Consider the following 15156-nt stretch of genomic DNA (forward strand, 5'->3'; position numbering starts at 1 on the left):
TTCATGATGTTAACTTATGTTAACAACAAATCAAGTTCCTTTCATAGCACAGGTATAGGTTATTGACATAACCAAAAGATTGATGTTTTCTCTCAAGAGCAGGAGTGTCGAAGTAATAAATAATCCGGCAAGACTGGGATCGAATCACAGGGAGGTTAATTGTATAAATTATAAATAACAATAATACAACAACAACAACAATAATAGTAATAATATTAGTAGTAGTAGTAGTAGTAGTAGTAGTAGTAGTAGTAGTAGTAATAAAGAAGAAGTTGATGAGAACTTTGAGATGGAAGATTAATGTAAGGATTAAACAATTATAAAAACAAATGTTAAGGTTAGAGGATCCACTAATGGTATTTCAAATAAGTATAGTATAAACTATTATTACTCAACTGGAAACCACACACAAAGAAGGTTCCAATTGGATGATTTGTCATTAATAGCTCATTATAAATTGTTAACATGATCATATTAATTATCTTATTTACGTAACACCAAACTTTTAAATATTGTCAGGAATTCATTATGCTAACTTATGTTAACAACAAATCAAGTTTCTTTCATAGCATAAGTGTAGGTAATATCATACAGTTGGGTTATGAGAGTGCCAAGCATTTGTTGTATCAAGTGTTATACAACACAAATCTAGATTAACCATTTAACAAGCAAGGTATTAAGAATTAGTAAGATAAAAAGATAAGACATGTTAATATTAAACATTAAGGTCCATGTTGAGTTTACACCATACTTATTCTTCCACCATTAGTGTAACCTTTTCATCTTGACATAATAAACTTAGCTAAACATGATGAAGAAGAGAAACATAAATAAACAAAATAAGAACATAAATAAGATACAAGTTAACTAAGTAAAGGAAAGGAAATGAAAAGCATAAACAAGATATTAATGAAAGCAAAACTTAAGAATTATAAAAAATATATAAAAAGAGAGAGCAAGAGCAAGTTCTTGATATGATCAACCAAGCCCTTAAATGCATGGCAAATGCCTTCTTTTATAGGCTAAAATTTGGAACTATTGATTTGATGACTAATTGTTGAGTGGGTGGCCACATCTTGACTTGGTGGCAATCCTTATCTTCTTGTCTGAACAAAACGCCATTGATAACGTCCGAATTTGAACCAACTTCACCATGAAAGTTCTAGGAAATTGTCTCAACTTTCCAGGAAAAAAAAATAAGGTCATTTAGACTTCTAAAACTCGAGATATGGGTTGAAAACTGAATAGTGCCTGGGTTGCAAGACAGATTCAGACTTCTCCGTTGTTGCTATAATTTGGACTTGAAAACGTTTTTTTAAATCTTGGACTCCACATGAAAGTTGTAGGCCTATGTCTTACCGAATCTGTCCAAAAAATTAGGATCATTTGGATATCTAGAACTCGAGATATGACCCAATTACCGAACAGTGTCCAGTTTGGACTACACCAACATCTTTTTTCTAAGTTTGGCCCTCTCTTTGTCCTTTCAATTTCAATACTTAAACTCATCAATCAATCCTTTCATTTATGTGATAGGCCTGCATTTAAGATGAATATTTACCATAAATTAAAGGTATCTTATATTATTAGGTATGTTATTATAAAACATGTTTTAGTTAAGTAGTTATTGATACTTCAAGTGCAAAATGATGATATAAAACCTTGATAAAAATACACTTTTAAGTTCTAATTAGTTATACCATATAGTTGACTATGAAAGTACCAAGCATTTGTTGTACCAAGTGTTATACAACACAAATCTAAATTAACCATTTAACAAGCAAAGTATTAAGAATTAGTAAGATAAAAAGATAAGACATGTTAATAACAAACTTTCTTTGATATAAACATTGAAGTCCATGTTGAGTTTATATTATACCTATTCTAACACCATTAGTAAAACATTTTCACCTTGACATAATAAACTTAGCTAAACATAATGAAGAAGAGAAACATAAATAAATAAGAGGAGAGCATAAGTATAGTAAAGGAAATGAAAAGTATAAACAAGAGATTAAGGAAAATATAACATGAAATAAAACTTAAACATTACAAAAATATAAAGAAGAAATAAAGAGCATGATCTTGATCTAAAGACTAAGATGCCTATATGCATGGCAAATGCCTCATTTTATAGGCCAAAATTTGGAACTATTGATTTGATGACTAATTATTGAGTGGGTGGCCACATCTTGACTTGGTGACAATTCTTATCTTCTTGTCTGAACAAAATGTCATTGATAACGTTCGAATTTAAACCAACTTTACTCATGAAAGTTCTAGGAAATTGTCTCAGCTTTCTAGGAAAAAAAATTAAGGTCATTTGGACTTCTAGAACTCGAGATATGGGTTGAACACTGAATAGTGTATAGGCTGCAGGACAGATTCAGACTTCTCCGTTGTTGCTATAATTTAGACTTGAAAACGGCCTTTTTAAATTTTGGACTCCACATGAAAGTTTTAGGCCTATGTCTTATCTTTCCATCCATATAAAACAAATCTAAATCCGAGATCTACAGCTCCAAATATGACCTAATTACAGAATAGTGTTCCAATTTGGATTGAACCGGCATCTCTTTTCTAAGTTTGGCCCTCTCTTTGTCTTTTTAATTTCAGTACGTAAACTCATCAATCAATCCTTTCATTTATGTGATAGGCCTGTATTTAAGATGAATATTTACCATAAATTAAAGGTATCTTATATTATTAGATATGTTATTATAAAACATATTTTAGTTAAGGAGTTATTGATACTTCAAGTGCAAAATGATGATATAAAACCTTGATAAAAATGCATTTTTAAGTACTAATCATTACATCCTGAACAAACAATGTGTTATCCATTAATGTTTTTTCTAACAATCTCTAATGCCAGTAAAGTCAAGGTTTGAAAACTCATATTTCAAAACCTATATTTTATCATGTTTTCACCTAGAAATTTATAAATGTTTCCTTGAAACTTCAATAAACCAATTTGTGATTCTAAAACACCATATAATCATTTTAAAAATAAAAAAAATCAAACTGAATATAAAAAAAAAAAAAAACTCTATGAGTCCTCATCTGCTTTTTGCCTGTATATTTGAAGGGAAAAAACATCTTATTGAACTCTTCTTTCTAAAACGTACCTATTAAGATCAAGATCAATTTTTATATGGTTGATCAAACCCTTTCTCTCTTTTTCTTTTTTTAGTGACTTTTTCTTCTACTTTCAACATATAAAAACTTAAACGTGAAAAAATAAAATTTAGAATTAAGAAGTAAAGTTCTAAAACATTAGAAACCAAATATGTAAAAATTAAAATTACAATGATCAAATTGAAAACTTCCTTATTTTTCTCAAAAACTGTGAGTGTATGTAAAATAAAATAAAAAAATCTCAACACATAAAAACATGCTAATATAACTTACAAAGATGAAATTATAAAAAAATAAAATTTGATAACTAAATTAAAAAAAAAAAAGATTAGGCAACTAAAAGAAAGGCTAACTATGAATGTACTCTTTTAATCCACAGTATAGATGTCTTCTTCTATGATAAAACGAATAGTGAAAGAGCGATCTGTTGATTTATTTTGTAATTTATAATTGTAATTGTAATATGGCAAAAAATAAACAAACTTGGGGTTTAACAATAAAAACGCATTTGTAGAGGATCACAATGTAGATTGCAGCATATCCAGAGGATGCTCACGTAAATTTCTCATAAAATTTCCAATAAATACCATAAAAGAAAAACCCAACTCAGGGGGTTTTGCAGTAAAACCCTAGTTCCAGTTTACCATCTGAGTTTCCGAGTAGGAGCTACAGCAATAGCAGCCGCAGCAGATTCAACCATCAATATCTGGCCTGAGCGTCTACACAAGGTAACCCTAACCCTAACCCATTCAGTTGTCTCTTTTATTTTAGAAAATTCTATTTCATAGGCAAACAAACAATAGTAATAATAGTGACTTGTACTTTGTTGGAAACTATGGTTGCAGTAACGATGGCAGAGGAAACCCAAATGCGAGAATCAGTAAAACCTTTTAAAAAGAGAAAATCAGGGCACAAGAAAGGCAGCAACTTCAAGAAGAAACAAAAACAGTTTCTGGGCAATAAAGAAAAAGTGAAAAAAATAGACCCCAGATTGAAGAAATTGCTTAGAAAGAAGGCACGCGACTACAATTCTGATGATGACAACGAGGATGAGACAGCTCACGCGAGCGATGATGATAACGCAGATTCCATGGATGATGATGCAGGTAGTGATGATGGTAAGGAGAAAAAGAATCTGGGGATTGAGATTGAAGTGTCTGATAATGAAGATGATGATGAAATTCCGCCTGGAATTACAAAGTTTAGTGAGGGTTGTAGGGCATTTAGGATCGCTTTCAAGAGTATTAGTAAGAAGGCCATATCTGATGATTCATTGGTGAGCTATGCTGCTTTTTTTCCTTAAAAATATGCGTTTTCTTGGGTGAAATAGATAGGATTCCTAAAGTTTGGTGAGTTTGCAGGGACCAGTTTTATCGGGTCACAAGACACTTGTAGCAGAAAAGCTTGCAGAGGAGGTAGCTGAAAGGAGAGTGAAGGGAGAGGCTAAGAAGGAAAAACATTTGGTATTTTCGATTTTCACTTTATTTACTTATTTATTTTGGTATTTTAGCATGTATCTGCATGCTTCATATATATTCTTATATTCATATTTCAAAGTGCCATTATATTTATGCTGTTACTTGGGAATTTGTTGTAATAGGTGGGAGAGAAGGGGCACGTAAAACCTGCTGATTATTTAGATGCTCATGAAAAGTTTCTAATAAGTGTGGCTACAAAAGGAGGTAATATGTTTTTTTTCTTGATGTATTAGTAGAGATATATGTTTTGAACTTGATGCTGTGGTTCTCATGCTAACTTAGTTCATCTCTACTGCATGTGTTGCTGACATTTCAGTTGTCAAGTTATTTAATGCTGTAAGTTGCTTTGGGAATTTCTTTTGTGTTTTTCCTTTCAGAATCTGTAATTATTTGATTCTGTTTCTTAGATTAATCACTCTTGCTGTGGGACTGAGACTGAGTTTTCTTGTTTTGTATCTTAAACAGGTTAACAAGGCACAAAATGCACAGAAAGGATTGAATCCTTCAAGATCAAAAGATGCTAAAGGTATGTCCATGCCCCATGGGCAATGCAACTGGCTTTTGGATCTTCTTATTTTGATTCTACCATTTCCTGGTTATCTTACCGTTACAAAAGGATTCTAGTCATTGTTGAAGTGTACATGGGTTGGAAGTGATTGATACACATTTGGTTTTCTCATTGATGGGTTTATTTTTCCATTGTTGTATAATGTGAGCGCTTTCCAAATGAACTTCAGAAAGTGATTTTGGCACTGATATTTAGCCCTTATTATGTTGTTGCTGATCTTAAATGCATTTCCTCAGCATTGTATCGCTTCTCAATTCTAATGAAAGGTTGTCTCAATCCTGACAGTGATAAAGAAGCGAAGGAAAGAACGCTTCTTTTCGGAGCTGGGCAAGACACCAGTTGCTGACACTTCAACTAAGGTAAGTTACCTCTCATTTTATCTGTTCAGTTAAAACTCTGCTTCAGTCCTAGGAGCTACTCTTGCATTTGTTGACTTCCTGTATTCTCCCATAATATTTTACTTGTCTGGAAATATTCCACCTTAGATACCGTCTTCTTTCTCTCTTCAAGTTCATCTGGACGTTATTAACATATTTGCTGAGAGTATTGAACTCTCTTTAGAACCATCTTTTATTACCAATAACTGTTAAGTTTGTGAAATTGGACTCTTAAGTCTGCTATGTATCATCTTTCAGAGCATCTATTCTGCTGTAATGTTCCATTGAAGAACTTCATAGGTTTTACCATTTGCAGGTTCATGCATCTTCTGGTGAAGGGCCATCTTGGGCTCCATTACGTGATAACTACATGCTAACAAATTCCAAGTTGAAAGACTGGGATAAGATGCCGGTAAGACTTTTTAACTTTTGTTCTGTGATGCAATCATGTAAACCACTCACCTTCTCACATGCACAGACTTAGCTGTGCATGCATTTTCACATGCCAGTGGTGAATATTTTTTATTGTCTGCAACATACTTGCAGGATAAAGTTGTAGACGATGACATTGGAAGGATGTCCGAGGATAGCAGTTCTGATGATGATTGATTTTGAGGAGGATGACATCGGACGGATGTCCGAGGATAGCAGTTCTGATGATGATTGATTTTGACTAGGATCATTATTTTTTTTTCGGGGGGAAACCTTGTGTCGGGTTTGGAAAATTGTATGATGCTGTCAATGCACATGAATTTTTGGTCTTGCTTCTTCTGGTGATTTGTAATGGTTATTGATTATTATTATTGTATATGAATGCTTAAAGGCTAAACAATAATTGTTTTCTCGTCCCCGGATTTCCCTCACCTCTCTCTTCTCTTTTTCTTTTTTATGAAGATTTAGAGAATTCTAAAAAATTCCTGATATGCTCCACGAGTTACTTTTAAGAACAAAACGAATTGCCATGATATAAAGGCTTGAATTCGAAACTTTCTATCTCTGGATCTGCAAATGGCTGCAGTTAATCATCTTGAATTCGAAACAATAATTGTGCTCTTGCTCGTGACTTTTATTCTTCTTATTAGCTGGTAAAATCACCTTTTTGCCTCGTCTATTTAGACAGAGGTACAAAGTACAACGAGGGATCTCCACCTAATCCAATGGTATACGTTAAAAAAGACACAGAAACAGCCTGGGGTAACTAAACTCTACTGCAATCAACAGTAAGTAATGTAATAAGTAAATAAAAAGACCAAGAAAATTAACAAATAATTAAGAAAAAAATACCTAGTATTAATCCTCTCAAAACTACAAGCATATATAATCATCCTGTGCGATTTACAAGCCCACGGAGGAGAAGAAAATTACAACTACAGCTGGTTCAGGCCAGACATCATACATACCCTCTCAGCTACATATATAAATCCTCTGATATATACATGCCAAATGGAAGGGAGGAAGGGAGAAAGGAAAATTACAACTACAAGATCTTCGGCCAACCTAGCAACTGGGCGTTCAGATACCCACCATATAGGGAAGCCACTAATAGAATTGAACCGAGTTGGAAGATTAATAGTCAACATTATGAGCATTAAGCATTTTTATGGCTGAACAAATAAGTATACATTCCCTAGAGAAAAAAACGAAACTCGTGAAACTGCTCAGGGAATTCAACAGGAAATGAGATTTTCCATTGTGTCAAGGCAAGACAATTGGGCAATCATGTTGGATGATGTCAGAAACCATCTTCATTCACGTTGATGGGAACTTCTGCCCCGGAACCTTTTTGATGATGCAACAGGAACCAGTTCTTCTCTTACTTCCATACTCCACCTTTTCTCCCCGCAAAAACCTTGACCCCATCAATACAATCATATAGCCTGTCATTGCAAGGAAAATAAGGTATCAATTTCCGCTGTTGTTTAGGAAAAAACACCGAGTCTCTCAAAACTAAAGATCGGTTTCTTTCCCTTTATTCTTCTAAGAGCATGGTTTAACATTGTACACTCAGAAACTTCTCGTTTGGCTAAGGGGGTCGTAATCATAAGCATCACCAGCTTTGACAAAACGACCCTTCACACGCCTTCTTACATCTGCCCTTGCTTTGCGAGATGCATACCTCACTTTCTTTTCAAACCTACAACAGAATTAGGAGAACCATTAAACACTCTACTGCCATAAAATGCAGAACAATGCGCACAAGACTCTGAAATCAACAAAAGCCTCAAATAAAAACACAACCATAAAAGACAGTTTAGAGTCCAGGTGAGCAAAATATTTGTGAAAATCACTAAAGAAAAGAGTTAAATAGTTATACATGATAATCAACCATATGTTCTTTCGAATGCTCTTTTCTAACCATGTCAACTAAAATAAACAAGTCATAAATGCAGTGGTTTTTCTTCATGTGTAAACTACACTCAAATGCATGCATTCCTCTAATTCTTGTGGATTGTATGGTACATAAGACTGTATTGCACTGTGTGGACAAATTTCCTCAAAAATAAAATACAAGCAGAGGAAAAAATTACAGTATATAATATACATGTACAACTCGGTAAGAAAATCCAACAAGTCAATAGCATAATCAGATTTTCTGTGAAATAAAATGAGAAAGGCCACATAAAACAAGTACAAGTTTCCTTTTGGGAATCACAAAAAAAAAGGTGGCAGTCCAAGTGAATACACCAAATAGATTTTAGATTGACAGCATACTCACATCCGTGTCTTCTTCTTTTCCTTGTAACGCATTACAGCATCACTCCGGTTAGCTGATGAGAAGGGACTCTCGGGGCATGGTGGGCACCAGGGAGGCTCTCCCATAAGAAGCATTGAAGATGCTCCACAATCTTGATAATCTGCAGCACTACTCTCTACATTAAGGCCAGAAAATGAGAGGCTGGAATGGCCTTGCTTTTCCGTAAAACAAAGGATTGGTTCAGTCTTATTGCTCATCGTAGAATCAGCAGATGCTGCGTTGCTGCTTGCTGGCTGTACGGTGTTGACCAGTCCAACTGATGACCCCTGGAGACATCCAACTAAACACATTTAACTATGAATGAACCCAGAAAATGCCTATTGCTGAAAGTTTCTATAAAAGACATGTGATTATACGCAGGTAGATGTAGAATTGTAGTAGCTATGCAAATTGAAATGAAAGAATGAATAGACCTTGGAGGCTGGGAGAGGGTTATAAGAAAAACATATCAACTTCAATCAAAGTCCAATTGTGAATGCCAAGATGCTAAATAATAATGCTGAAAGTTTGAAATGGGAGTCTACTATGTACGCCCAGCTAAAATTAATCCTGGTAACTGGTATGGCTAAATGTCCAAATATTGCATACATCTTTCACCGTGAAAGATGTGATTACTTGGAAAATAAAGCAAACAGAAACAATCATCATTTAGTACTAGGTTCAGCATGATCACATGCTGCTTATGGCTAAGACTCACAGATCCAGGTTCTATGATGTGGCACCTACATTACATTCAGTGAAAATGTACAAGTAGAAAATGCCTTGGAGACATTGATAACATGTATGAGATTTGGGAATCAGGACCAACCGCTTGATAGGTACGGTGCCATGATTCGAGGATCAGTTAATTCTGACATGCATGAACTGACTTAATACTCAATGAACACTTTGTTGGACAGCTAACACGATGCCATACAAGTTGATGTCATTTTTTAACCCTGTGGCAGTGCATTTTCTTACTGTCACTTCAAAATCAACTAGCCATTCTTGTTTAAGAATTACTCAATCCTGTTACAAGACCAGTCAAATCAAGGATTAAGATTGTTTCAGCTTAATGATAAACATTTCCTCTGCAGCACACATAAACACATTGTCCTTGTCAGGACATTTACTTCCTTTTTGCCATTTGGCAAGAATCCACAAAACACGAGGTGAGATATGGTGTGAGATCATTTTCTTTTCAATAAAAAGTCCTTGCGTGTAATATATATCAACAATGGAATTATCTTTTTCAATCAGGTCAGAGGAAACATATTTAAACTATATAAATCTTTCCTCTGGAAGAAAAAACTACAAATGAAAGGGAAATAATGTTCACCAAAGAGAACTGCCGCAACTTAAAACTGTTTGATATATATCCTTTTCTCATTACTAATTTGACATAAAAAGGACATGGTATCCCAGAAGTATGCATTTATGTCCAAATGGTACAACAAGGAACAAATAAATCAAAAGACAAAGCTGAGTAAGATAAATGCACAGCAAAAGATAACGAATAAAAGATAAGAACCTCAGCTGCAACTGCACCCTGACAATTGGAGTCAGCACCAGACATGTCCCTTGTCCCAAATAAGCTATCAATGCCACCATTCTCAAGAAGCTCTTCTGAATTATTGAGGGTAACACCAAAGAGTTCTTCATAGTTTTCTAGACTCAAATCCATTTCATCCATATTGAAGTCCTCATAAAGATCAGCATCTTCATAGGGTGCAGGACACTTAGTCCCGGGACAGCATAACTGCAGATGAACAGAGAGAAACATGCACGAGGTCCTTGAGAAACAGAAAATAAAATTTTCACATACCCATAAAGAAGCAAAAGTAACGATTTGCTCTCTCTCTATGTATATGTATTTCAATTTGCTAACGAGAAACAATTATATGAAGTTAGGATTTGACTGACTATGAGCTTAGAGGGAGGTAAGAAAACTCAAAGCCCATGTTGTTAACAGCTGTTAAAGCAAACAGAACTGCATTTCAGAAAATTGTTTTCACAACAGCTGAGAAAGAAAACAGTTTCTCTTACAGTGTAATGTGTGAGCCCCTCATCACAGATGAAGTTATGTTTCCCAAACTAGTAACGCTTCAGTGGATGATTTTGAAAGTCTATAAGCTAAACTTTAGATGTATTTTGCAAAGTTTATAAGAAAACAGTCTCTCTTGTATAAAATTTAGATCACTGTGTTATTTATTAGATTGTCCATGCAACCAAAATGACAAACACCTACATTCCAACACAATAATTTAATTACACCTCCAAGACAATTAAAAAACTCGAGTACCCCATACCTTAGGCAAAGATGTATTTGCGGATCTTGTTGTCTGGTCTAGATTGTTTGGCACAGAGCTCGATTCATGTATCGAAGAAGACCCATGCCAAACACCTGATTTAGCTATTTCACGCCTGTCATTAACTTCAACAGCTCCAGATGCACTTTGGCCAATAGTATTCTCTGTAGGACCCCAGGAGTTTGTGGCGCTATTTTCAGCAATGCTCATTAAACCCAACTCCTGCTCACAAGTAGATTCACCCCTGGAAGGGAAGTCTAAGACAAATGACCATATTGAAGAAAGCTCAGAAGCTGATGGACAGCCAGAGTAAGAATTGATTGTTTGCCTTCTATGTGTGGAAGCTGATGTCGAGGTGCCATGGCCAGCCCAATCACAATTTTGACATAGAGAGATTCTTTCTTCAGCACATCTAACTCCCGCTGGCTGTGAATTGCATCTTTCACATAAGAGGGTACGTGAATGACGCTTGGACAAAGCATTAGCAGAATGAACATTTCGATCGCATGATAAACATAAGCTTGCAGCATCTGACCGGCAATAAACCATGGACCTTTGTTCCCCACAAAAATCACAAACGTAACCCATGCTTCAACTCACTGCTGACTCAAATCAAACTTCACCAATATTGAAACCTCTAACCGAACAAATTTTCAGCTAACAACAGCTACCTTCTTTGGTGGCTCCACAAATGGATTTTACAATCTTCAGATTTCAAGATAACCTTCAAGCAAAACCAGATAAGGAAAACGTCATTATCTTTGCTAACAAGGATGAAATACAGGAAATCGAAAGAGAGGTAAGTATTCCGATGAGACAATTGGAATGTCACTCTACAATCATGACTACATGGACAACCTTGATTATTTTAGATAATTATTTCTATACAATAAAAAGTGAAAAACAGAAGAAACAAGAGGTCAGTAAAAACAAAAACATAAAAAGGCAACTGCAAATTTTCTAACTCGAGAAAGAAGAACATGATCTATCCAGCGAAATCCATGGCTTTAATTAAGAAACCACATGAAGAAGTTAAAAAATTAAGACTTGATGAAATTTATAATTACTTTCCAAAGATGTGCTAAGCTCTTGACTTTTTTCTTTCAAAGAAAGAAGAGAAAAAACGGTGTGAAAATATGGAAGCCAACCCAATAAAGCAACAAAGTATGACTTTTCGTGTCAAAACTGCTAGCTACTAGGAAGAAAAAAAAATCAACTAAATCCACTTGACGCATGAAAACAGGAATTAAATCCAATAATGGAATTCAACCCCAAAGATTTGAAGAATCAACCAGCATCCCGAATAGCAAATACCAAAAAACACAGAATCCAATAACCTGATGCCAAAAATGCAAAGGAATTCAGTAATAAGAAGCTAACATAAAAAGGATCCATCTCTTACCTTCTTTACAAAAAAACAAACAAACAGGATTATGATGGAACGAACCCAGAAAAGGAAATACATAAAAGAGTAAAGAAAACAGAGTAATTACGGCAAGGAAAAAGAAAATCGGTTGAAAAGCAGTAATTCAAGCAAAAAAAATATTAAATTATTGCCACCCCAGTAACAAAAAAAAAAGTATATATTTACAAAGCTGAAGAAAACCTACCAGGAAAGGAGCTCTCTTGAATCTCTCTCCATCCCTGTGAAACTTGTTTCCTTCCTCGCAGAATAACTATTCCGTTCGAGATTTGAAAAAGGAAAAGAGCAAGGCTTGGAAGAGTAGCACTGAAAGAAAGAGAGAGGGCGATGATGAGGGAGCGAGGGAGGGATAAGAGAGAGATAGGAATTGGGTGGGTGTGTTATGACATGTAATGTTTTGTTATGTTATCCACATGTGTGAAACTGTGTGTGAGTGTGTGAGAGAGTGACGTCAGCTGATAAAAAGTGCAAAAGAGTAGAGGAGGAAGCATTAAAAAGGGGTCAAGTTGTGGGTGGGGGTAGCACAAGTGGGACCCTGTCCTTTTCAATTAGTAAAAGCAAAAAATTAGGTCCCTTCATCTTGTTATTCTTGGTCCCCTACTCTCCCTCCCCCTACAAAATTTTGATAATGTTTGCCACGTGTTAATCCCTTTTTTAAAATATTTTTTTTAAGAGATATTAAAATAATATATTTTTATATTTGTATATTAAATTATTTTAAAATTAAAAAAAAATTAATTTAAAATTAAAAAAAAATCAAAACTTTTCAAAAATATCTTCTGAACACAGACAAAAAAACAAAAAACAAAGATACTATTCCACATATGCTTTCCCACTTGCTTACCCTTTTTACCCACCCCTTTTCTATCCAGTCACCACTACACGTCGCTAATGCCACAAATAGGTGTACACTACTTCCAATTTCAGTGCTCCGCTGCAAGCCGAATTTATTTCCAGTTTGAGATTATTATAATTTAAAATGTTTTTTATTTAAAAATATTTTAAAATAATATTTTTATTTATTTTTAAAAAAAAATTATTTATAAGATTAGCATATTAAAACAATCTGAAAATATAAAAAAAATTATTTTTAGCAAAAAAAATTAAATTTTGAGGGAACGTGGTTTCAACCGCGTTCCCAAACGCGCAACTACACCGCATGTAAGTGTGTGTCGTGGGCTGGATTAATTTTTTTTATTAAAAAAAATAAAAAATAATTATGTTTTTTAAATAAATAAGAAAATTTTGATAATTAAACTAAATCTTGATTAATTTAATAATATAATAGAAAAATAAGGCAACAATAAAAAAAATAAGAATAAAAAAATATTGTCTAGGAAAAGCTGGATTAAAATACAAAATTTATGACTGACGTATAAGATTGGAATGACTATAGAAGCATGATACCATAAAAAAAAATTCACTTGAAAAAAAGAACACGAAAAAAAAAATTAAATGATAATATTGGAAAAGAAAATAAGATGATAAAAAAAATTAAAAAAAAAAAGTTAAACATGTAGAATATTTCAACATGTTTTCTTACTTAAAAATATTCTTAAAATTAAATTGGAAAACTTTTATACGCATCTAATTAAATAAATCAAGAAACATTGTGTCAAGAAATGAAAATAAAAAGGTCATTAATAATATATAAAAACAAAACGAGAAAAACTAAGACATAAATATAGATTAAGATATTTTATATCGTAACACCGGTCATTTATCTGATTGTGTTTAATGAATTTATTTATTAAAATAAATTTTTAATAGAAATTAAAAAAAAAATTATGCAAAGCTATACATATTAAAAATATTATAAAAATAAATATATTTTTTATTTGTAAAAACCGATTTAATCTATATAAATATTTAAAAAAAATGAAATGAATCATTCTAACCTCCTTAAAAATTAAACACATCCAATGTAATTAAAAATAACAATCGTTATTCCAAAAAGGCTAAATAAGAAAAAACAATCACAGAAAAATAAAATACAAACTTAAAATAAAAAGAAAACATATAAAAAATGGTTTTAATATATCAATTTATACTTTTAATATTAATCATTGGAACTATTTCCTCATCTCTTCTTGGTTGCAGTTAATTAGAACAACTGAAGACAAGAGCTATACATTTAATCTAGTAATAGCCTTAAGAATTAGAGAGATTGATGAAGCTAAACAATACAAGCACAAGCAATTGCATTTAATTTATTCGAACATTTTTCCTAAAATTTATTAATTGTTTATCCAAAAAATCATTAAACCTTAGTTGTTTTACAAATTAAAAAGATTAAATAATTAAGAATTTGATATTTAACCTATCAATAGATTTCAACAAATAATAAACTAGTAAGGCTCCTAGTCATTAAACGAGACAAACATGAAAATAGACATCGAAAAACATTCAATACTCAAAGCATAAATTGAACAATGAAAACAAATTAGATCTCACAGTTTTATTGACTCCGAGGCCTTCGTTTCTTTTGATCAAATAAAAAATGAGTTACACAGTACCATCATGAAAACTCGAAGGAGAAAAGGAAAAGAGAGAAGTTTGATCTCATCTCCCCCTTTCTCTTTTACATGTTTTTTTTTCCTCTTTAGAAGTCTAAAAATCTCCAAAAAATACTCTCAATATTATCCTCCAATAATAACTATCAAATCTGAATAGTTAATGAAATTATTAAATAATAAAATAGAGTCTTTTTACAACAAGTAAAGTGATGTCCTTCAGTAGAATTCATGCACCACATATAAAAGCTTCTGAAAATAAATCATGTCATAATAGATTTGTATGCCAAAGGACATTCCAACACATTGACAATATAGGTGCGGAGGCTTTATGTCCAATTACGACCTCGGTTCAGTCATAATCTCTTAAAACTCAAAACATGAAGGTTTGTGGAGCTTTTTCCTAGTGTTTATGTATCATTTTGAATGTTTATATATTTTGAATCATCTCAATTGAAGCTTGGATGAGAGAATTATCCCCAAATTATAAAGTTGTATCAAAATTGTTCAAAATCGTTCAATTAACTTTGTTTTGCCCTTAACACCTCTATTTGCATTCTAAATCAAAATATAATTAACAACCACATTTAAGCATCAAATAGGTATAGAATACTAA

The 15156-nt window shown here is 33.1% G+C and overlaps 2 protein-coding genes across 2 annotated transcripts; one reads left to right on the plus strand and one right to left on the minus strand.

The window, feature by feature from the left end:
• Positions 1 to 3698: 3698 nt before the first annotated feature.
• On the plus strand, positions 3699 to 6409 carry LOC118054829 (uncharacterized). The gene is made up of 9 exons (XM_035066628.2): positions 3699 to 3866; positions 3984 to 4414; positions 4500 to 4601; positions 4739 to 4820; positions 4933 to 4952; positions 5082 to 5142; positions 5470 to 5543; positions 5878 to 5973; positions 6108 to 6409. Exons 2-9 carry the CDS (start codon positions 3989 to 3991, stop codon positions 6168 to 6170), a joined length of 924 nt encoding a protein of 307 aa, XP_034922519.1. The 5' UTR covers positions 3699 to 3866; positions 3984 to 3988; the 3' UTR covers positions 6171 to 6409.
• A 421-nt stretch (positions 6410 to 6830) lies between these two features.
• Positions 6831 to 12399, minus strand: LOC118054781 (zinc finger protein CONSTANS-LIKE 9). Its single transcript, XM_035066512.2, has 6 exons — positions 12215 to 12399; positions 10605 to 11328; positions 9827 to 10054; positions 8278 to 8582; positions 7564 to 7695; positions 6831 to 7438 (listed from the first exon to the last, which is right to left on the minus strand). The coding sequence occupies exons 2-5, from the start codon at positions 11190 to 11192 to the stop codon at positions 7566 to 7568; spliced, it is 1251 nt and encodes a 416-aa protein (XP_034922403.1). The 5' UTR covers positions 11193 to 11328; positions 12215 to 12399; the 3' UTR covers positions 6831 to 7438; positions 7564 to 7565.
• Positions 12400 to 15156: the final 2757 nt, after the last annotated feature.

This window comes from Populus alba, chromosome 14 (genome assembly GCF_005239225.2).
Source record: "Populus alba chromosome 14, ASM523922v2, whole genome shotgun sequence".
Classification (NCBI taxonomy): Eukaryota; Viridiplantae; Streptophyta; class Magnoliopsida; order Malpighiales; family Salicaceae; genus Populus; species Populus alba.